General features: G+C 39.4%; 3 protein-coding genes across 3 annotated transcripts; 2 read left to right on the forward strand and 1 right to left on the reverse strand.

The window, feature by feature from the left end:
- Window positions 1-895: 895 nt before the first annotated feature.
- On the forward strand, window positions 896-4,099 carry LOC129582735 (keratin, type II cytoskeletal 1-like). Its single transcript, XM_055474339.1, has 5 exons — window positions 896-1,911; window positions 2,021-2,077; window positions 2,157-2,283; window positions 2,630-2,719; window positions 3,005-4,099. The coding sequence occupies exons 1-5, from the start codon at window positions 1,800-1,802 to the stop codon at window positions 3,846-3,848; spliced, it is 1,230 nt and encodes a 409-aa protein (XP_055330314.1). The 5' UTR covers window positions 896-1,799; the 3' UTR covers window positions 3,849-4,099.
- Window positions 4,100-4,526: 427 nt separating this feature from the next.
- Window positions 4,527-8,042, reverse strand: LOC129582721 (mucin-17-like). Its single transcript, XM_055474321.1, has 3 exons — window positions 7,600-8,042; window positions 5,393-6,570; window positions 4,527-4,860 (listed from the first exon to the last, which is right to left on the reverse strand). The coding sequence occupies exons 1-3, from the start codon at window positions 7,950-7,952 to the stop codon at window positions 4,655-4,657; spliced, it is 1,737 nt and encodes a 578-aa protein (XP_055330296.1). The 5' UTR covers window positions 7,953-8,042; the 3' UTR covers window positions 4,527-4,654.
- Window positions 8,043-18,427: 10,385 nt separating this feature from the next.
- Window positions 18,428-22,200, forward strand: LOC129582744 (homeobox protein goosecoid-like). The gene is made up of 3 exons (XM_055474352.1): window positions 18,428-18,821; window positions 19,953-20,179; window positions 21,666-22,200. The coding sequence occupies exons 1-3, from the start codon at window positions 18,548-18,550 to the stop codon at window positions 21,960-21,962; spliced, it is 798 nt and encodes a 265-aa protein (XP_055330327.1). The 5' UTR covers window positions 18,428-18,547; the 3' UTR covers window positions 21,963-22,200.
- The last annotated feature ends 1,510 nt before the right edge of the window (window positions 22,201-23,710 follow it).

Here is a 23,710-nt window from a genome sequence, read left to right on the forward strand (position 1 = left end):
GTTCCTTTACGTTGATCATCGCCGCGGCTCCCCTGGATATCCAATCGAGCGATAGCGTGCCTTAATCGTTGATCATTCTGACATTTTATTACGCCGTATATAAGTCTCGGGAGGGCAGTTTGCTTCACGAAATAAAAACTTCTTTGATTAGACAGCGTTTAAAATAACTGCATTTTGCCTTATTATTAGCTTTTATAAAGGTACTAGGCAGATCTTCAAAATGAAATGCCTGCGGTCCTTTGTAGAGGCAATAAGTGAATGACCAGAGCTACATATATATGCTACAAAGGTCATCCTTTGTCAAAGGGCAGCCGCGCGCATATTCTGAGCCCAGTGCCATTGGCGTATTGTGTGGGTAATTAAAGCTGAATTTACTGCATTACAGCTGTATTAATTTAATTATATAAAGCTGTATTTACAGCTGACATATAAAGCTATGTAAGTAAAGTAATTATATTATAACGATTCTGGTTGTTTTTTTAACGTTTAAATTCGAATCATTTTAAGTAGATTTACGCGTACGCACTTTTTGTTATACTGATGGCCTTTGCCCAATAAAGCAAGTAATTATATTGAAAGAACTATTCATGATCAATAATCTAACTGTGTATGTCAATAAAATTAATCATCCATTTTAACCGCGTTAATTAATATATAGGCGATCAGGTTGGCCTGCTGTATAAAGACGGTGTGGAATTTTGTAAGAGTCGCCGGTTTGATGTTGCCTTGAACGATCGTGACTGCTTCACCTATCAAGGAACGTGGAGTGGGAACGGATGGAAGCATCCGATTGGAAGTGCCTGCCGACTACAACGTGCTCATTGGATGCTCCGGCTAATAATTTGTCTTGTACTCTTCTCAGTATTGTGTGCCGTTTAGGGAAGAATTCAATGATATTGTGTGCTCCCATTTGATTTGGTTTGACGTTCTGATAATATTGTTTGTGCAGCTCACGGCAGTTCCCTCTGCCGTAACACCACGTCAACAATCTGGAACATATCGTGACCAACAACGAAACCTGCAATTTGCTTAATGCTGTTGTAAGGCACACTATTAGGCGGATACGATAAGCTAGTTACCTGACCGTAACATTGTAAAATTTTGTACCTAAAGTTCGATTTTATTACCACGCGTACAAATCAAGAAAACTACAGCAGAGTTGAATTTGCAGCTACACTGGGTTGCTCGTATTTGCGTAGATCTGAACAAACAGAAAATAACACATACATAATAATTTTGTACTTATACTTATAACTTATATCAACGTTATATATATAAGTTATATCAATGTTATATATATCAACGGTATATATATCAACGTTATATATATAAGTTATAAGTATTTATACTTATAACTTATATTATAACCAATAACGTCATTTTGTACTTATACTGATAACTAGCAGAAAAAAACGGGTTGTATGTACGATAATTAAATATTTAATATTTAATATTTATTTATTATACACCTATATGCGCCGTACAGCACAATTTGCTTTTAATCAAAGGCGTTCAGCAATTGGCCAACACGCCGGAAGTGGGCGGAACGCTTCACAAACTGTGATGATCTATCAAGCATGCGTGTCTGAACCTGCTCGTTGTAGCACAGACTGACCAGAGTGGACACAGTACTTACTTGACAATCATAGTGCAGTGCAAAAATTTGATTGATTTTCTGAAACTCCGACTTTTGTCGTTATCGAAAATTTTCGGAATTGCTAGTTTTTTTTTAGCTCTGCATTAACTTAACTGTAGCTTTGTGCAGCTTTACAGTGAATTGTAGTTTTCTGTCATCTTTGATGGAATCGTTAATCATGAATGCTGAGCAGGAAGAGCAGGTGCTGTCGACACAGGAGATTGTGGATAAAGGCATGGAAGACATCTCCCTGCAACAGTCTGCTGCCAAACTAGGTGATTGCTTTTGTTCGCTATGGAGCGAAGTTATCCCGGATCTCTACATTTTCCGTTTGCTCCGTTACTGCACTATGACCACTGCTAAGTTGCTTTTGTACGGTTGCAGAAGCGGCCTTGGAATACTGGCAAAAGCTAGCAGCCAAAACCGAGAGTGAACTGAAAGGTGAAGAACAGTTCGGTCACTACAACCTTTCCCTGTTGATTAAAATGTTTGCATTCCTTCATCATTGTTCGTAATGTAGGTAAAATAAAGGCTCTGGAAAGTCTGCAAGCGGAGAACAGCAAACTGGACGCTGAACTGGAGGAACTGCGAGCTGAGATCCAGGCGACGGAAGAAGCCAATGCTGCGCTCGATGAGACCGATTGCGCGTAAGCTTACTTTTTAGAAGCGACGTCTTCTGGCAACGGCGATTGCTATTCGGTGATTGGGGTATAAATACTCAAGATAGTATGTACTTACAATAACAATCATGAGGTTAACCCTTGTTTGAGAATGTTTTTTTTATCACGCATATTCTGCCAGCTTTGTCGTTCAAAGGAAAATGTACTTTGTGTAACTGTATGTAAGATTGCAAGTGCACAGAATATAACGTGGAGCGTAGCGACTTTTTGCAAATGTAGATATGCATGATTTACTAATACTATGTTATGCATGCGGTTAACATACGTTTTCCATGCCGGACTCGTACTTGTACATTTTTATTATTTTTATCAGTGAAAAACAAGCCATTCGCAATATGGAGCAAGAAATCGGTGTTCTGATGCTGCGTAACTTCGAGGCCGAGGAGATGGCAGTGCGCGAAATGTAAGGTTTCCCTCACACTTCAACAGTCGGTAACGTTGTTCTCAATGTTATGTATGTGGTTCGAACTGCTAATGAAAAATCCTGTAATTGTAATTATTTCCATGCTGCGTCAACTGTCAAGCAATGCAAGCCACTGCGCGATAAAAATTTTGTACAATTGTAGAATTTTTTTACTGACAGTGCAGTTAATAATAATACTTCCAGTTCATATATGATTTTGTTTTTTGTTGGTTCGTTTAAAAGTCTGCTTTGGACAAATGAAGGTTTTTTATGCGATTGTACTAGTGAGAAGATCGAAATGGAACTGCGCGAAGCTGAAGATGATTGCCGCGAGTATGTAGCTCGCTGCCAGAACCTGAAAAAAGTCAAAGCCTTAATGGATTGGGAAGCGCAGCAGCGAGGCGAGGATAGTATGTCGGGATCCGTGCGTGGTCTGAACGATTCCATCATGGAAGTGGAATCACTCCCCACCAAACCGGCTGACATCTCCGAAACGGCGCCAGTCGAAGAAGAAGAAGAGCCGCCCATGGCCGACGTTGACGAGGTTGTTTCTCCGCGCCGTATCCCCGCGGAGTTCGCCGCGTTGGACGCCGTCGCCGAGCCACCGGAACCGGCCGTCGAAGACACCCCGCCTATCACCCAAGGATCGGGCTCCAGTACGTCGGAGTTGGCCTTCACGCTGAACCGCGAGAGTAGTCCGGCGGAGTTTTTCTCCGGTCGGGGAATGTTTTTTGATATGGCGCCGGATCGCAGCGGAGCAAAGGGCGGATTCGGTGGGAATGCGGCGGCAGCTGGACGCTTCCACATGTTCGGCACACCATCGCCTGTGCCCAGTGAGAATTCCAATGACGGACAGGTCGGCAGTGGATTTGGTGGAGTTGGACAGAGTGGCAGTGGATTTGGTGGAGTTGGACAAGGTGGTAATGGATTTTGTGGGGGTGGACAGAGTGGTAATGGATTTGGTGGGGGTGGACAGGTCGGCAGTGGATTCGGGGGAAGTGGAGGAGGATTTGGTGGATTTTCGTTTGGCGGATTCGGGTTTGGTGGTGACACGGGAGAGGCGAGCAGCAGTAAATCGCGGCCGGCTAATAAGAAGAACGACGGAGGTCGCGGTGGTCTTATGTTTTAAGCGGTTACCGCCTGCTTGTTTTGTTCCGTTATCTACGTTGTGAACTTTTTTGTCGCTCAGACATTTTATGGAAGCAATCTCCATTGTTTTTTCCTTTTTTTCCCGAAGAAATCCTGCTTAGATTTTACTGTTTTACTTTTAGAAGGTACTTGTACGGTGGCATATAACCGGTATTGATATTTTATTTATTTAGTCAGATTTTTGTATTTGTTGTATCTCGGTTCTCTGCTGAAAAAGATGTGTTCGAGTTAGATACCGATCATCAATTTTTGCATTCTGAATTAGTAAGAACCAGTCCAACTGAATTCATAGATTAAAACTGGCGCGTTGGAGAAATCGTTCGTACGATTGTAAAACGATTATATATGTCAGCATTTTGCGCATACATTAAAAACAGAAATCCACCAAAATATGCAAACAATCTGTCGTGTGGGGTTGAAGACAAAATGAACATTTAACATCATAATATTCTGGCATGTAAATCGCGCCTTTTTCGGAACTCTGCATACAAAGAAAGGTCAAGACGCCTTAGACGCGATTTGTGACTTTAACTGTAAAAGATTTTTATCACAGTTTCACTATTTGAATGAAACAGTCCTGTGTGAAGTGACGTTTTTTTCTGTAGATATTTTAACGCCCCGAAAGCTGAAGGAACCTGCATTTTTTACTGTAGCTAAAATACCCGATGCGAGAAATTATTATAATCACATTATTGTAAAACCTTTCAATATACAGATATGTTTTATGATAAAGTTTTACACTCTGACATGAGATACTGCACAAAGAAAATACTGAACATAAATCTATCAAACATTCATTGACGAATTTGTGTGACTATCCTGCGCGAGCGTAAGCGTGCCGGTGGAGTTCGTAGATGTCAATAATGATTGTGTACTGGTTGTCGGCGGCGAACTTGGAATAGTGGAAGTCGGCATATCAGAAACCACCGCTCCGCGCACTGTTGTTAGACTCTTTTCTAAATCAGATATCACAGCGGACGATACAACGTTGTCTGCAATAAAAAAAAACATGTCGAACATTTATACAATGCACATTAATATAAGCATTCTTAATAATTAAGTATTACGTGCAAACGTACCCTGTAATTTCTGTCATGATGATGTTTTTTTGTTTTGGCGCATTAAGTGCACGAAACAAAATTAATGCGCTCTAGATTAATGAATTTGTATATCATTTCAAAATTTTAAAGAACCTCAATAATTACAATGAAGTATTTAAATGCGATGTTTGTTTAGGTAATTTTATTCGTACCGCAGAACTTTTAGCTGGGGACTTGTACAATACAACATGTGCCTTTTCCTGCCGCTTTAGCCGTGCACGCGTTACATGCTTGCAAAAGGTTACGGCACAATGTGCACTGCTGCGGCGATAGCCGGGTAGGAGTAGTACGAAACGGTAGATTATTATTTAAAACAGTACGATTCGAGCCTGAAGGATCAGAATTAAATATATATTACATTTAATCATGATACTGCCAGATTATCAGATATCCATGTATCTGTAAAGCACTCGTAAATGCATACCTTGATTGCCACCGATCTCCGCCGTGTCGCCTCCCGTTCGGTTCGCCGGTCCGGTGCTGTTTCCGGTCAGTGTGATATTCGGCGCCACCTCCCCATCACCCAGCACATCCGTGGAGCCGGACGCATCCGGACTATCTTTGGAGCGCAGCGATAAGGCCTCCGGAAATCCCATATGTTCCACCGGTGGATTGAGATTGGCCGACACATTGTCCCATTCCGCCGGGATGGCCTGCGTTACCGTCTCATTCATCAGACCAAATTCTGCTAATTCCGGCAGTAAAATATTTTGGAGTGTTAGTGTCGTGGATGCCGGGACAGCCGTGGCGTTCGAACTAGGCATTATTACCGGACTAGCCGTGACATTAGTCATCGTAATCGTTGAAGTGCCGAACGTGCCGGTAGTTTCATTAACAACCGGTGTTGTCGCCATGACCCTTGTAGATGCGACCATTGACGTGTTTAAAGCAGCGGTTGCAATGTTTGCAATGGATATCATTGTTGCGGGTAAAACTGTGACCTTTAATACCGTGTCGGTCGAAGTGTTTGTATCGTTCCGTAATCGTACAGTGCTGAATGTAGACGTTACCAAAGGCGTGGTCATGGGAAGAATCGTATTTACGATACCGCTGGCTCCTATCAGTCCGCCGCTGGTTGTATTGTCGGTTTGTTCGTGATCGGTAACGTTGACCAGGGTAAGATTATCCGCATCTTGATACGGTGCATCCAGCAATAAATCCTTAGAACGGAGCAGCTGCTCTGACAACGATTTCGAATTCAATCCGCTTGTGATATTGCGCCGTTCAGTAGTGTTGGTGGTTGCCGGTACATCCACTTCCTCTCGCACTGGTCGCGGCATTCCAGCCGGTACCGTCACAAGCGATACGCTATTTCCTGTAAATTTTGCCGGGGTTGGTGCGGCAGCACCTTTGGATACACTGCTTGGCTGTGGAGACGCAGTGGTTGCTGCGGTATTTGCCGCTTCGCCTCGGACTGTTATGATTTTAGCGGGAAAACTGCGCACTTCACCGGTATCAGCGCGCGCCATAGCACCGGACACGGGTGTCGGCACCGCGCGGGATTGACTGATGTTGGAAACGTAGTCGGCAGGTGGACTGTCAAACAGTGCTACACCCGGCTTGTACAATCGCGAGTTGGCGTAGTCCCGGTATTTAACTTCGCTGTACAAATAGAAAATAATGGTAAAAAAAAGGAAGCAAACTTAAAATATAAAACTGAAAATTAATATAGATGTATATGTATCCATTTAAGTAATAATCGAATATGTTTACTACATAAATAGGTATAAAATACTGTACACATACATAGGACCGTATATAAAGATAGTGCAATATAATTATGTAAGCACGTTGTCGGTTTGCGCTTCTTAAATGTCTATGAATACTGTATACAACTATACATGTATATTATATGAGTGTACTTAGCATGCAGTTATACCTTTCTGTGTATAAAAAATACCACAGAGGTTTACACATCTGCATTGATTATTGACATTTTACGATGCCGCAACATGATTACATAAAAAACTCAACAATACACAAGTGTTCCCTAGCACAGTCATTGCCACTGATTACGTTAGCCCCGGTATTCTTTGGTAAGCATCGTTTTGTAGTGCAGTATAATGACGTGGATCGTTTGCATAGATGATTCTGCCAGTCACTACAACGAGTGTTACTAAAGCCCCGGTTATCAATCACCGTTGTAAAGTCTCACGGTATCCCACAACTTTTGAATGTACGAAATTTTATATGTAAAACGATAAAGTCCTAATTGAAGTTACACAATCTTCTTAATTAAGAGACGTGACCCAATACATAAAATTGACTGCACAGAATTACCATAAATTTACACATAATTTATAACTTGAAGCTAATGGTCGAGAAACAAATAAGTGATTGCTTTGCAAATATCTGTAGTAAACCAAACCTTTGTAGCCAAACGTTCTGACATATTGTGTGCACTATTTATCATAAAATGATTAGCTTTCTCTTTGATAAAAAACTACGAAATTTGAGCTTTTTTCCCCGAAAACCGTACGTCATGTGGAAATGTGAGTCATCAAAGATCAAAGTACATACTTAAGCACTACATAAATTCCAGTAAATTTAAATAATTTAATAGAGACACATTTAATTACAGTTTTCATCGCCATACATAAAATAATTTAAAACCATAATTAATTAACGTACCTCTCACAGTCGACGTTGAAAAAATAATCACAGGTTAACAGGATCTGACTGAACAGCGTCCCATTGGGGCATAAGTAACTGGTAAAGAGACCGTTAATATCACAGCGATGGAACACCTGGCACCGGCTGGCATTACTTGTATCGGCGAAAAAACCGGAAATGTTCATCTTATCGCAGGAGAAATCGGTGGCCGGTATTTGCGCCAGTGCTGGATACGATACCCCAGGAACAGCATCACTCAGAATTTTCGACACTTCCGCTGCTTGCAATGCCGGCTGATTTTTATATAAATCAAAAACATACTGAGCATCGGAAAATGTCATTACAAATAGGAACAAAATTTGGAGAATCATTTTTACGTATGCGCGCGATATATACAAGCGTTCTATACACTGGCTATGTACACATATATTTACACGCTAACGGAAGGTAGTTTTCGCACAGCGCGGCAAAAATGTGGATGGGATGGTCGATCGTTTTACACCGATCGTTATATATACCTGTATATTCCCATTTTACACTGCAGAGTGCAGATGAGAAGTTGGGCATGAATCACCTTTGTGTCAAGTTCAAGTTCAGCGTTTTCTGTATTATTCGTGGGATTGCGTAATAGTGTCCTGACTGTTTATTAAATAATAGTGATTTATCTAATACCCTAATTAAAAAGTAAAAGCAATCAAGCGTGCACCGTGAGCATTACTGTACACGTTGTTCCGAATTATGAATGTGTGCTTTTGTGTTAAGAACTCGTCAGAACACAATATGCCGCATCATACAACACACCCGGTGTTCTATGAAGTAACTTCGACGATAAAAGCAATAACTCAAACTGACTGATAAACCAGATGTTAAACGTATGATTAGCGCAATAAAAACCAGAAACAAATTGCAAAATTTCTAATGGTCATTGAAAAGCCAAACTGGAGTGTTCCCATGTATTGTTTTTGCAGCCTGAACTTGATCCCGCTGTAATTTGTAGCCGGCTAGAAAAATCAGCAAACCGTTGCGGACAATCGATATTTTTGTTTATTTTGTTTGCGTTTCCGATGTGCCGAGCGGCAGGTGTAAATCATCATGTATTCAACTGCAAAGTGTAGCGCTAATACAAGAAAACTGGCTTGAAAACAGTGGCATTTTTCAATTCATTTTCTTACGTAAGACTAAATCAAGTTCAAGATCGCGGGTTTGCGAATACAATTCACGGGTATGCGGGTATACTAATGCTGTACATTCATTCCTACCTAAAAAGGTTGTACGAGTAAGTTTGGCTTGAAATGTAAAATGACACTGTTACTAAACTTTTTTTTACCTACATATGTAATTAGTATGAAGATGAACCTCTTATTAAATCCGTGTTCATATGTATATGACGTTATTCGTACACCAGAAGAAAGGTCACCAAGGTGCAAATATATAATTGCCATCCGTGTAGCAAAACTACGCTATCAGTAGATTCAAGTGAGCAACGAAATATGTAATACTTCGAAATTATGTTCAAGAATTTGTGGCTTTTGAACACATTTGCCGGACATTTATCATCGACATCGTCAAAACGGCGACTGAAAGCCAGCAACTATCATCGCTTTTTTATTTTAATTCTTTCGGTATATTCATTCCAGTAACCATGTGTGTAACTTTGGGACATCTACGCAGCGCCACATCAGATATCTTAAATATAATGAAAGTTACATGATTATTGTGCTTTCTGGCTGATCGTTTTGGTTTCTGGTTCCCGGTTGCTACGTTTTTATTTTTCGTTCTCAACTTGCCTGAGCGATCATTTTCGGTCCGTAGACGGCGTTGTGGCAAACTGGCAATGAAGTCATATATAGGTTACCTATATATAGGTACAATGAATTTTATACTAATAAAAATTTTAGTATATGTGCTGCCAAAACCACAAAAACCACACAAAAAATTATGTGTATAGCAATCTACGAAGACCATAACCAGTTCGAGAAGTCGTCGCCGTTTTTCTTCGGACTTTACGCGAAGCATCTGTACTCGTGTTTAAAGTTAAATCTGCATAACTGACCATATCTGCGCAACAGCTGCAGGCCGTACCAAAGAAAATGCGCTACCGGTGATGAAAACAACTTCGCAGTTTGCACTCCAGTAATAATAATGCATATATACTGCAACAACACACTGATTTCCCGCCACGTCGTCAATAAAGCATCCTTTGAAAATTAAAGTATGAAATACTTTTATATTGCGTTAATAGCGGTACGGTTACGGTTAGAGTAGCTCATGCTGATGCGCGGTGTTAATTAATTAATTTAATAATAATAATTGATTTCCCGATTTTTAAAAAAGTAAACATTAATTATCATGTTCACTGCGCTCGCAAAAGTTAAAATTCGCATTTACGGTATAACCGTATAATGCGCAGCTGCGTCTGCAACATAAAAGACTGTACTTTGTACCAATGCGCAGTTTTTACAGCATATCGCATTCTCAAATATTTTTTATAACCTTTTTTAAAGCCTTGTGTATACAATGTACAGCTTGACATTTATTGTGAAATTATCCTCTTTTAGATCCTTTAAAATGTTATTAGTGTAAAGTCACTGTAACTTTTCCAGCTTATAAAAGTACACGTTTCTGTGCATTCTTGTTCGAGTTCGTAATCACAAAATACGAGTAATTTATAGTTGCAAAATATAAAGCAGCAGATTTTACGATTTTATACTTTACTACTTTGTGCTTTTGACAAATTATTACTATGAGAGAAAGACTTTATTCAGTATTTCAAAAGCAGGCATTAAGAACAATTGACGCGAGAAAGAACAGTACCAAAGACTCATCCCGTTACCATGCTTATGGCCTTGAGCCCTTGAATAGAGAATCAGGAATTGGCTTTCTGTCATCAAAATTGTACTATAAAACTTTGTTTTGATCTTCTTCATACTATGTCCATTGTACAGCCAAAAATGCACATTGGATAGTATAGCTAGCTAGAGTAGTTAAAGTAACGTAAATCACAGGACCACGTTGTGTTAATTACTTTCCATCTAAAGACGAACTTGCGTTTAAAAGTTTTCGTTTCACTCCGATCAACTTACCATTAATAACTAAGTACAGTAATTCTGTGTGTGGATTTCTTAATACAACACAATTTTCTGTATTTACTTGTAGAGTAGATCTCGCTGTTGCAGACTACCAGGAAGATCTTTGTTGCCACAAATTATACGTTCGCAAGTTTTGTCAATCTAATCGGAACTATTTTAAAACTTTAACAACGAAAAAGAATTTTTTTTATTATTTTTCTAGATTAATGAGGATGATCTGCGCGAATTGTTTGGATCATTTGGTGAGATGCTGGAGGTGCAGATCAAGCTGAGCGGCGATGGGAATGCTCGCGCATGAGTTTTTTTGACGAGTAGTACCCTACTCAGTATTCGGCTGAATGGTGGTTCATATTCAGGTTCTGTGGGCTCAGCAAGCTAGTGCATGTTTTCATTAACGTAACAATAGTTTACTTTGCACTATCAGTGCTGTTGTCTGCTTGGAAAACATTGCTAATCCCCGTGAAAAACTGAGTTTTAGTTTTGTTTTATAGTTTTTTGCTATAATTGTTGTTGTACTTTGGTCATCAGCTGCAGGAAGAATACCGGCGCATCATAATTACACGGAGGAACTAAAGCATCATGTGCAAAAAACGTAGTGCTGAATGTCGATATTATAAAATGCTGTGATTGGCAGGAAATAAATATTAATTCGCAATCAGTCAGTTGTAAATTTATAAATCTTTACCTGCGCGGCTTCACATAATAAAGTACTTACATACCGACGTGCATATAAAGGAAATCGGTGTTATCTGTGGGCATTTCCATTTAAGTACATTTCGCTGTAGCCGGTTTATCCAGTTTACCGCGGCAATGAAAATGTTAGGCCATATTTTCCTGTTTGATAAAGACTCTTTGTCCCACTGTGTATTAATGAAATTTCCAGCTTTTGCTGTTACTATTAAACAAAATCACTTTACCTATTAGCCGACATGTCTATTTGTCCAGTTTTGACTGTAAAGTAGTGCAATGAATACCCTGCACCGGCACCGGTACATGCTCAATGGATGGACCATATAGAAGATCCGCTGTGTTTATTTAATGTTCACCCATTTGACGTTATTATACACACCGGCCCACTGTACACTGACATGCCGCTAAATGGCAGCCTAAACAAGAGGCAACATAATAATACACCAGAGCATAAACAAGCTCCACATCCGACAATACAGATACAGCATTCGGCATGTGTTGTATTCATTGGCCGGCAACACAAAGGCATCCATTCTAAATAACACAGTCGCATCGAAGGATTCATTTTGGAAATGAGTCGCATATATATCTATACAAATGTATTTGTTATACTCGGCATTTAATATAAAGAAAGGCCTCAGTTGGAGGAAAAGCTGCTTACCAAGTTTATTTAGCATATTTGATTAAAGCAGCTTTTTTTCAGTTCTGCCGGCTGCGGATGATAAATGTGTCTGTTGTCCAACACGGGGAGTTACTGTCAACATTTACGTAAGGACTTTTTCAATACGCTTGACTGTTTGTTGTTCAACAAATTTTTAAGAGGAAGAATTTTTCAGTGGCACACACACTGTCTAAACCGGTATAAGTTGTCTATGCCAACCGGATTGTGGAGTTTAAACACTAACACAACGATTACCATGCTGCACAAAAAGATGTTCGGCGCCTCGCAAATTAAATATTCAAATATGATACGTCATGTTTATAGCGTCAACTACAAAAATTTACTTATTTGCCTTTATTACGTTTATGGATGAAGTTTAATTTACAGCACGTTACATCGTTTAATAATTAAGGATGTGACAAATGTCACATGTGTATGTTGAGTCCTGTATGAATACTAAAGTTTACCTGATCCGTATATATTATATGATGTTTGATAAGCCCAACAATTACTGTTTACATCGGCAGCATTTAAAACGTGTAGATCCCGGCATTATTTCACCACACATGTGTCAGTAAACTGGAAGAAACAGGCAACATTTTAATTTTGTTGTAGTCCAGCGCATAATTTTTATAAGATACCGAGTGTTTCATTCATTTTTTATATAATAATAATACTGAGTATTTGGAAATGGCGTCGGTCATGGCCACAGTCCTCGATCGTGTCATGAACACAATACTGAGTGTTCCAAATTGTGTTAGCAAATTAAAAGAGACAACATTTTTGCTGCAGTGCAGCGTATAATTTTTTAGAAGATAGAACCGATACTGGGTGTTTCTTTCATTGTTTCTGTAAACTGACTGATTAACAGTATGTTACAGTGATATACTGTAATATTAACATAAAATATCTGTATTGCCGACTGATCGTGTGACAACGCAGTGATATGGTATTTACCACACCACCAAATATGCGCGCATAGACTGCATCACGTTCGTGATCACTTCCGACTTCCGAGTCAACAATAAAGCGCTTCGCATGCACTAGTAAATCCAGCAAACTTTTAAATCCTTACACCTTCTATAACGCGGCACATATATACCACACTAGGCTAATAGGAGGTACTTAGTGGCAAAGGGAAAGCACTTAATTCTGGATGTGTGCAGCTGCTGGGTCATTGAGTACATCGCGCTTTTACCAAATGATCGCCCAGGAATCCCTTAACCAAATAAAGCATTACGAATGCCATGAAAAGCGCAATGCTCCATTGTTTTCCATGCATGTGGTGCAGGCTGCACGCAGTCAGCCAAAGGGAATGCGGATTAATCCCAACCCAGCATTCAAATTGCAGTGTGGACTGTGGCCGATGTTTTTGCTGTTTGTCATGGATTTATTAATTTAATACAACTTCTACGACTGTACGTCACCGTAAAAAATTTTGTATATATAAATTTGTAAGAAACGTAAGTAAATTTTATTAATTTAATTTTGCCAAACGACTTGGAATTTTATTGCATAATTGTTTATGACCTTTATTAATGTTTCCCCTTGTCAATATTTGCGCGAATTACTTTTAACAAAACGCAAAAACCGTTTGTGTTCCGTAACATTCTGTGGTTGTGCATGTAACATTATCTTCTCGGTTTTCCCTATCAAACATATTAGTTAAGGTTAAGGAGCGGTTGTGACAATTTGCACAGTAACAATTACACTTGAGCAAATGTGCAAATTCCCGGGATAGCGGACATGGTGCGGGGGGAATTTGTGGATGGCCGTTGTCGTCGTAATGCGAATACACTGACTCTAGCGTATGTATGCAGATATATATTATTCCACTAATAAATCGATACAACACTTTTAACTGTCCAGGTTTGTCAAACATCCACAAATTAGTCCCATGTAATGCTATCACAACAGTCGGCGCAACGTGATAGTTGCTGCATTTAATACTCTCGATTTGCCGCATGAATTAGTAATTTACTGGGTCAGATTTCTCCGCTACAGCAAAAATCACCATGTAAGCAATCGATCGGTTTAATGGACACAAGATATTGCAAGTAAGTAATTTTTTTTTCGCTGACGTAAGTTCCACCGGTGAAGTTTCCAGAAATGAAGAGCTGCTCGAAGGTTACAATTAGAGAACAACGTAGCAAATGCAGCGGGGTAACACATTCTTTATAACACTAAAAATATGTGTGTCTGTATATGTATAATGTAAGTACTGAGTGTCAGCATCTAATAAAAGTTTTCAAAAAATACTGGTTTTGCGGTTTTTATTGCTAGTTTAGCTGTTAGTTTAATAATGAAACTGCTAAATAACGTTTTTATTACCAATGTATAATTGAATTACAGTAAGAATAGTACAGGTGGTACAGGTCTGGTGATGACCAATTTAATTGCTTCAGTCAAATTCAGTATTAAACATGAATTTTGTCGTTTACTTACTATAGTGTGAGACCTCTGCCTATACTAAATTCTTGATATTGTATATAATTATTTGCTTCAGTAATCATTAGAAACTGCTACGGAATAATCTACGATTAACTGTTAATTATTGCTTAAGCCGTATACTGCCATCTGCATTAAAAGATTGCTCTGTGTACGATCGACCTTTGCCGAACTAATCTGGAGGAAAAGTGTTCCCACGCATAAAAAGGCCATTGTATACCGGATGAAAGAATTGCAGAAGTCCCCGGCTACTGCGCGGTCGATGTCTTTAATGGACGCGTGCAAAGAAACTATGGACCGGTTAAATAGGGATGAATAGATTTGTACGGAGAAATTAAATGGGCTAAATGCGCTAAAAGCTCTTTGATTCCTCGCAGGCAAACAGCTGCAAATGAGAGATTACAGTGAGGATTTGTGGATCTGCTACTTGTGATGTGCTTTTATTTGGCCACAATCTAGAATACATGTTTAATTAATCCGTGGTAACTTCTTTTCTTATTATAGACTTGCTTTTGACGGGTAAATCTGAATAGGCTGGTAAGATGTGCCTCATGGCAGTTTTACGTAATAAGCAGTTTTTTGACAGCGCTCTCGTGATCGTGAATGCATTCTAACTCCCGTAGGCATGAAGAGCTTCCTGTATTCTTGCCTATGCCTTACAGATTCAAATTTACGTTAAAAAGAAGCAACATTAATTAAACAATGCAGTGCATTACATACAAGCATACTATCTAAAACAATAATACAATATCGTATTTTTTAGACACTATCGTATAAAACCTGAACTTTAATTTCACGTTATATAAGCATACGAGTACGAGCATACAGTTTACCATAACATTAAATATAACTTTATCGCTTAAAAACAAAACATAGTGCTTATTTTTAGTTTTACAAAATACAAAAGCAGCTACAGATTTCCATTAGTGCCCTGTGTCCGAACGTATTAATATAAAAAAATATGTACAAGCATTTACCAGCGCACGCAATGCTACCCATCATACGAGCAAACTACAGATAGTAGGAATGGTTGGCAACACCTTCTTTTTAAAATTATTATTAAATTAAGAACTGAGAAAGGAAATGAATACTGTTTATACATATTTCTGCATTTTAACAATTCGCACAACAATGAGCCTTTGACAGTAGTTTTGTTTTACACACTTCACATCGTTTCAGCTGGTGAAGATTTAGTCAAATAAGCGTTCAGAATGTGTCGACTTAACGGACACTCGACGTCCAAGTGCCGCAAAAGGATAGCGCAACGGGAGCGCTACTCCATGGACTGTTTACATAGTTTTATGGAAGGTGTTAAGGATTTAGAGCAGATCCCAATAGTATTCGGATAGAGGGAGAGAATATCGAGTTTTCTTTAATATCAGCTGTGTTTGAAATAAAGTGCCTGATTTTAACTCCCGACATTTTTTAATCCAATTTCCATTGAAACGAATCCTGTAGCCGGTAAGTATAAGCGCCGGCTGTATAAAGTGAATGTTGGGATTCGGGTTTCCATTTCCAGTTTAATGCATCTGATCAACATGGTGTCCATGCTCTGCTCGACCGTGGTGGATGGATCAAAACGCTGACTTAATTCATAGAACATTTCCGGGCTTCAGCTGTCGCGGATTGAATTTCTTCTCTTCCATAGTTTAACTTTTATTTATCCGACTATGTGAGGAATAAGTGGTCAAACTTAACACTGTAATACACTAATGCATTGCATTAATCCACAGGAAATACAAAACAAAATTCATTTTTCTCATATAACAGAATTTTTTGAATATATGATATATGAAAACCTTATTTTTTTTAGAAAGGTTTTCCAAACTGGAAAAGGTTACCGCTATGTGGAAGACACTTCAAGACAGTGAATTTTTCTGCAGTTTATGCAAATTAAATTCAAATTATAGAGACTACGCATCTGGTCCTTTACTAGTTACGTGATGCTCGTTTTCGAACTTCATTTTTTTCATCGTACAGTAAACAAGGCAGTCATATAGTGTGCTATGTTAATCAAATTTCACAAAAAGATCTATTAATTTTAATTCTGCTAAAATTATTAGAAACACAAAAAAGCCAGCTGCCGGAATAATGTCACGTACACCAAAGTTAGTACTTGATAGTAAACTTGAAATTTATTTATTGTAATCATCAGTAATCATTACTATTAGGGCGTTAATAATCCCAATGGAATAAAATTTACAACCGACGAACATACTGTGCAGAGACGCAGACTGTGTCACACGTTAGGTTTATGAATCACCTTTCACGCTCTAAAGCCGGGCTGCTCACACAATCGCGTCAAGCGGTAGTTGTGACAAAAAACAGCTATCGAACAGTAATTCGCACACAATGCATATTAAGCATGAACCAGCTCGTTTAATCTGTTGAGGCATTTGATATTTCTTTTCCGACTTAGAGTTCAAGAAGAAAATCTGTATTGAAATTATGGATTTATACCGCTATTATTAAGGGATCAGATTTTCTTGTTGGGCCGCTGGTATTAAATGTGCGCATAGTGCCTGTGGGGCATGTTGAAGAGTAGTGTGACAGGCAGGCCGCAGTTGTCGTCAGCTAGCTCGATCGGCCGGCTAAGCGAGCGTCTAAAGCGTCTGTTGTCACCCATATATATATGGCCACAACAGAGTTAGAGAGCGCGGCTAACCGGGATTAGGAAATGGAATATCGCCGCACAACACAAAACATCATCATCGTCGTCAACGTGATCAAACCAAACGGAAAAAACACACACACACATGCAGCCACTTAATCCTCAACAATCAAATCGATTAATGGACACAGATCGGCATTTTTGGCCCGGCTGATATACAAGCCGTCAATTCCATCATTTGATCTAACCACTAAATCCGGCATCGAGCTGGGTCATGATGCGCTAAGCTGCGAAAAAGAGAAAATGCCAGCGCACCCACACCGTATTAAGCGGCTCGTCGGCATTAAATGGCCACAAACTGAGAAAACGGGTTTATACTTTATACCGGGCCCAACTGCTAAGTGCCACTGATCGAATTCTTCACAGTCAATATTGACTGCGCTCACTGTTGTTATCTTTATCTAACAGGAATTTTTAACAAAAGACCCATGATTTTTAATGGAAAAATACAGATTATTCACACTGATCCCTGTAAATGGCATTCGTTGTCCGAACGGAAGATGGCGGGGTTCAGACAGAACGAGGCAAACGCCGAATACGCATGCGAATACTGTGCCGGGCCCCGGCATAAGCCCGGCATGTTGATTTGCTTGTGTGAATTGCACTTGGTCGACTTGTCCATGTAATTTTTAAATTATTACATTAATTTGTGAATTGTTGATGACTTTTTCCATTTTTCGAACGGCTACAAGCGAGTTTAACACCGCAAACAAAACGCCTCTACCTGCAAACAAATCAGAACAAAGTTTGTATATGTGTACATGCAACACACTTTTCATGGAGTTGTAAAATTTTAGCGACTACGCTGTCATACGTCTCGGAAAGAACGAAAAACAGGAAGGAATAGACTCGAAGAATTAATAACGCGACGTACAGAATGCAGAGCAGCGATTTACTGACAATGTCGTATCCTAAATATCTAATACATACCAACCTGTTACATCACAATCGGCGTAGTGACTATTTAACATTCAAAAAATCTCAGCATAAATAAGAATGCGGACTCGCGGAGCTTGATCGGTATTTGCATGCAGTAAATTCGCCATTGACAACGCGCACTCGTAACCAATGGGAAATAGCGGATTTTTTGCCATATAGACAAAAGGCCCGGCTATACCGGTGGTTACTGGCGGGTACGGTGAAAATGTGCCGATGCTCAGTCCTCAGTCTACTGGGACCGGCTTTCAAGTGCTCGATAAGCCCCGCCCCGCTATTTGACTGCAATTTATCGTTATAAAGCCAATGTCAATCGGGTTGATCAGCCGGCTGCTAAATGGTTACAAAACGGTGAGTACAGTAGAAATCAGTTGTTAGTTCGACACCTTCGAGTAATCGGGTCTAGCAGTTTTCCAACAATTGTCGAAACAATCAGCCTTAACCGTTTTTCTGGCCGGCCTCGCCGACAACATGTCACTGATGCCGAATCTACCGGGATTCTTACCGCATCCCATGCATTATTATTTATCCTCGTCGGAGCAGATGAAACAGCATTATGCGACGGTGGGCAGCAATCCCAATCCGGTGTCCATGTTCTCCATAGATAACATACTGGCGCCACGACCTTTGATGCCGGCACGTTCATCCCCGTCGTATTATCCCCATGGATTACATCCGGCAACGGCGTTTCATCCGGCAGCAGCCAGCGCCGCGGTCGCCGCGCATTCCGCCGACATAATGCAAGGTATGCGCTCAGAGGATTCCTGACATCGCGATGGCACCAAAATAACATCTAAAAATAATATTTGCTACTCGAATAGCTTTTGTTTTGTGGCCAATTCAAACGGAAATTTGCCATGAAATAATTAAATTTCTTCGTAATTTCGTTATCAGAATAATTAAAGAAAGCTCTTGCACGTTATTCTGTGCGGTTAACTGCTGTTTACAACTGTTAATAACTACAAGTCATAATTATTTAAATTGCCAAGCTTACAGAAGATTTCTCATTTGCCTGATATACGAAATACATTCATTAACGAACTATCATGCTTGCGATAATTGGTTGTTTTTTGTAAAGTTTGAATAGTTTCTTAAACGATGCGCCAAGTTGTCCTTTTAACGTACTTTTCGACTGTAAATGTACTCAAATAAGTTCAAATTTAAGAGATAATTAAAACGCTCTTATCACTTACTCGCTGTAATGAAAAACACATAGCGATTTGTGTAAAAGTGGAAGTATTTAATTTTTCCTCGTACTGCCCTTTTATTTTTGACTAAATACAGCACGTTAATTTAACAATACTTCGTTTTGTAATAAACCGGAGCGGTAAAATCACGATGACCTATCAGTGTAGCCAGTATAAGTACTAAGTAATAACTACGAGTACTATTAATTTTTAGTGATTGCTATTTATTGGCAGTTTGGCATTATTTTATTCGTGCGTTGTCACTATTGCATGGGAGATCAGATAAACAAAACCAACTTGCGTTTTTCCAAAAAGCTAGGGTAAAACGTGAACAGAGCTACTACTAAGTCCTGACGATTGTGTGCTATCTGTTTATTATTATTATTGTTTTTACTACTAAAGCAGATAAACGATCTCTTTTATCAGCAGTCACCCTATTATGCTTCATCAGGACACTTTGAAGCACAGATTTCCGTGAATTTTGCTTTTTTAAAGTTTTTTTAAAGTTCTTGAAGCGGAGCTCTTAAAAGTGTGTAGTTAGTTTTGTTTACAGTTTGTCTGGAGTATTTTGTTGTACTGGACAGTTTCCGTACATTGCAATCATCATTGTAACAATGTGGATATTTAAGCAAAAATGCGGTTACACAACAGTTCAGTGTGTTATTCTTTTTCTTTATGCTTTCTTTCAGCATACCAAGCCATGTTTCCAAGCTATTTCGCTGCTCATATGAATTCAATGCACGGATTAAGTAATGCCACGCAGAATGGACAAAAGCGAAAGCGACGACATCGGACAATTTTTACCGAAGAACAGCTGGAGCAGTTAGAAGAAACATTTAACAAAACCCATTATCCGGATGTCTTATTACGCGAAGAGCTGGCTATGAAAGTTGACCTGAAGGAAGAACGCGTAGAGGTAAATTGCATACGTACGATTCTCGAAAATCCGATAATCTGTTTAAAATTTGGTTGCATATATACATGCGTATCAACTGAATTGGAATATATACAGTAGTAGCATTATTTGAAACACCATTTACTTACGATTTTCTTTGTATACATGACTTATCTTGTTCATAAAATAATTTTTGTTTGATTACTAACGTTTGAGAAAGTTTGGCTGTAATATGTTTTTGCTATATTTGATCGCCCAACGATTTACGAGTACAATGCGCATACAGCAAGCCAAGATGCGCATATACACGTGCAGGATAAATGCAATTCCGGCATAATCAGGCTAATTACTCGCGTACAACTTTTATGGACGTATTCAGTAGCGTATTCATGTTTCGTAATTGTTTTAACACCTGACTGATTAATTAGAATAATTATCAGTGACAAATCGGGCAAATATGTGTATAAGCCGGTTGAATGGCGGATTCACTTGATTACAGAGTGCAGTGGCAAGGGATCAAATTTTAGCGATTAGCCTCAATATGTTATTAACGGGGGCCGCAACCGGCACCGGCTGATTGTGTGGGCGGCCTCCGCAGCAGTCAATTTGAGTGCCCCGCTGATGAATTGTGACACAAAGCGACATGTATAACAGATTGTCAACCATCTAACCAATTAAATCAATAGCATCTCCCCTGTACACATATTGTGTGCCTGTATACAGTATACATTTAAGAAGCAAATTCCCGTAAAAGAAGCTTAAAGGTCTTCCTAATTAAATCGTTACATTGTGGCAGTCGGAAGCCCCGAAATGTGTGCTTGTGCGCGGTTAGTGCCGGCAGTGAAGACTGTACGGATTTAGTAACTTAGTGGAACAGAAAATGGCTGGGGTGGAAATTAATCCAGTTATCCAACTGAAAATAATCTCCTTTCCCCTGAAAGAGCAGCCGGTATTGGCACATTACCCGATTCCCATCTTACGATAATAAGATTAAGGAGAATCGGCAATTACTGTTCCGCTGAGATCCGCGTTCACTATACGCAGTGTACGCCCACTACTCGCCGCGAACGTATTCGCCGGCATTTGTGCGTTTCACATGGCATTCCGCTTTTAATACTGCAGGGTTTCCATTATCTGTATTCGCTGAAATTTTAATAAAATTTATATGATTATTGTAATTATTATTAGTGTGGTTTCTATTTAAAATCCTTTTTGCAAAAATTAACAGTAACATTGCTCCTTCGACGCGAAAGTAATAAGAATACCTTTATTGTTAGATAATAATAGTATTATTATTGCGATCTACTGTTTGGACAGGTTAAAATTTTATAGTGAATAAGGCACAAAGTTTTTAAAAAGCAGTCAGGAAGAATGTAACATGAGTGCAACGTATTGCGTTGGACACGTAAAAAAACTGGTAACTCTATCAGTTATTTTGCAACATGGTGTACGGAATTACGTATGCGTACATGATTACTTTACTTACATCCATTGATTTTTTTACCAGGTTTGGTTCAAAAATCGACGAGCCAAATGGCGCAAACAGAAACGCGAAATCGAGCAAGAGCACGGACGGAAAACAGCCGCGGTAGCCGACGACGGTCTCTCCTCCAGTGCCGGCACCGTGCACACTACCAGCACGGCATCCCTGGCGGATGACCTTTCTAATCCTAGCTTGTCCGACAGCGACGACGACGATGCAGCATCCTGTAAATATACCCCACGCCCTGAAGCCGATCATAGACGATCCAGTGAGGTCATTAAGATGGAAAAATGCCCAAAGAGAATCAAAAAAGAGTTGTAGTGTGTCTTTGCAGAGTTGAAAAATGGTCTTTGCATCCAAAAGTTTTACAGAAATATTGCAGATCTCAGTGCACATTCTTATTCTGTACTCTCAAGTTTATAACTCTGTATTTGTCCGATGTTTTATTTTGAATATCGCATTCCTGTGTTGATTTGTTCCGTTTCGTTAACCGACTTCATCTTTGTAATGTTACCATGTTATAAATGTCGATGTACAGCAAAATTATATTAAAGCGGCTTACCGGAATTACAAAAGTCAGGTTGTCCAAAAAGGTTTGCTTGTTACTTTTCCCGTAACAGCACACCAGTGATGCAGCAGAAAATTGGGAACTAGTTTAGCACTTAGGAATTTGGAGCAATTAAGCACCTGAAGCTGGTGTAAGACTTACAAACCAACGCTTTTTTACTTTAACGTTTTTTGTAACCCTTTCAAGCATATCTTTATTGTGTACAGAAGTACATAAAGATACTTACGTGAATAAAATTTCGCCAAAATATACAACTAGGCTACCAAAACTTGCTAAGAAAATTCTAAAACAAAATATAGTGTATCTGTACGTATACTCTGTAAGCGCAACTTCAATTCTACATCTACCTTACACGTGACTATCCATTGCCGGAGCACTTACGTATATATTTTATAAATGGTTATTAAGCTCCATGATCCCCCGTGCATGCAAAGAGTAGGTTGCTTTTGTAGAGCATTTGTTCGTTGCATGTATGATAAAATTAATCAGCCTCCGGGAATTTGATCGCTGCTTATTTGTTGTATATTTATTGTCCACTGCACTGGTCAAAAGCGCATAGAGTGGTCAGGTACAGGCAAAAGTAAACGGCTCTGTCCACGGCTCATATTACAGATCCGCGGTGTTAAGCGTCAAAACAAGCTCACTTAACCACACCACTTGAAACGTGTGAATAAAACACTGGAGAAAATGGCGGAAAAGTAAACTAATTCATTGATTACTGCAGTGCGGACACCTGCGTTGTACATTTGTTATATGTGCCCGCTAGATATGTGGTTTTCTTCGCTCCTGAATATAAGCGCTACTTGAGTATTCCTCCGCATCACTGTAAGTCGATTAGATTTAAGGATCAAGCTGCTGCTATTGTCAGCTGTATATCCGGGGCAAGAAGAAAACTCTCGGCATGAAATGTACACCGACCACTGCAGTAGCCTATTGTTAACCGGCGTACGTGCCCTTTTATGCCATCGAGCAGGCACAGGATTAGGCTAATTAAGCACAACATTGTATCCCGTCCCTCTCCCATGAAGAACACTCCATATTCTTTAATACGACAATTTAATTCCGATACCTGATTGTTCTGGCTTTTCTATGGATGTGCACATGCACACCTTCATCCACTCCAGAGATGTATACAGTGCATTATACGGAACACATAGTCCATATAAATCTCTACTACACCCAGATTCGTATGTATGTTTATTCTTTCAAATCAAAAGCAAAAATCGTATTGATTTCACTTTAATAGTGGTGTTAAGCGCAAATTCAACCGCCGAAATAAAAAGGTCGAAATTGTTCAGTTTTGTGGTGTATACTGTAAACACTGTTCTGGGTAGAGGAATATCCGCCTGGCGCCTGCAAAGCTGAATTAATCTTACGAATGATGCAATCTTTTTACTGTATATACGGGTACATTCGCATACGCATGACTTTTGAAAGTTTCGTACGGATTCTGTATATAGTCGTACGATGTGTCGATTTTTTAAAAGGTAGAACTAAACCC

Source organism: Paramacrobiotus metropolitanus, unplaced genomic scaffold (assembly GCF_019649055.1).
Source record: "Paramacrobiotus metropolitanus isolate TYO unplaced genomic scaffold, Prichtersi_v1.0 Parri_scaffold0000008, whole genome shotgun sequence".
NCBI lineage: Eukaryota > Metazoa > Tardigrada > Eutardigrada > Parachela > Macrobiotidae > Paramacrobiotus > Paramacrobiotus metropolitanus.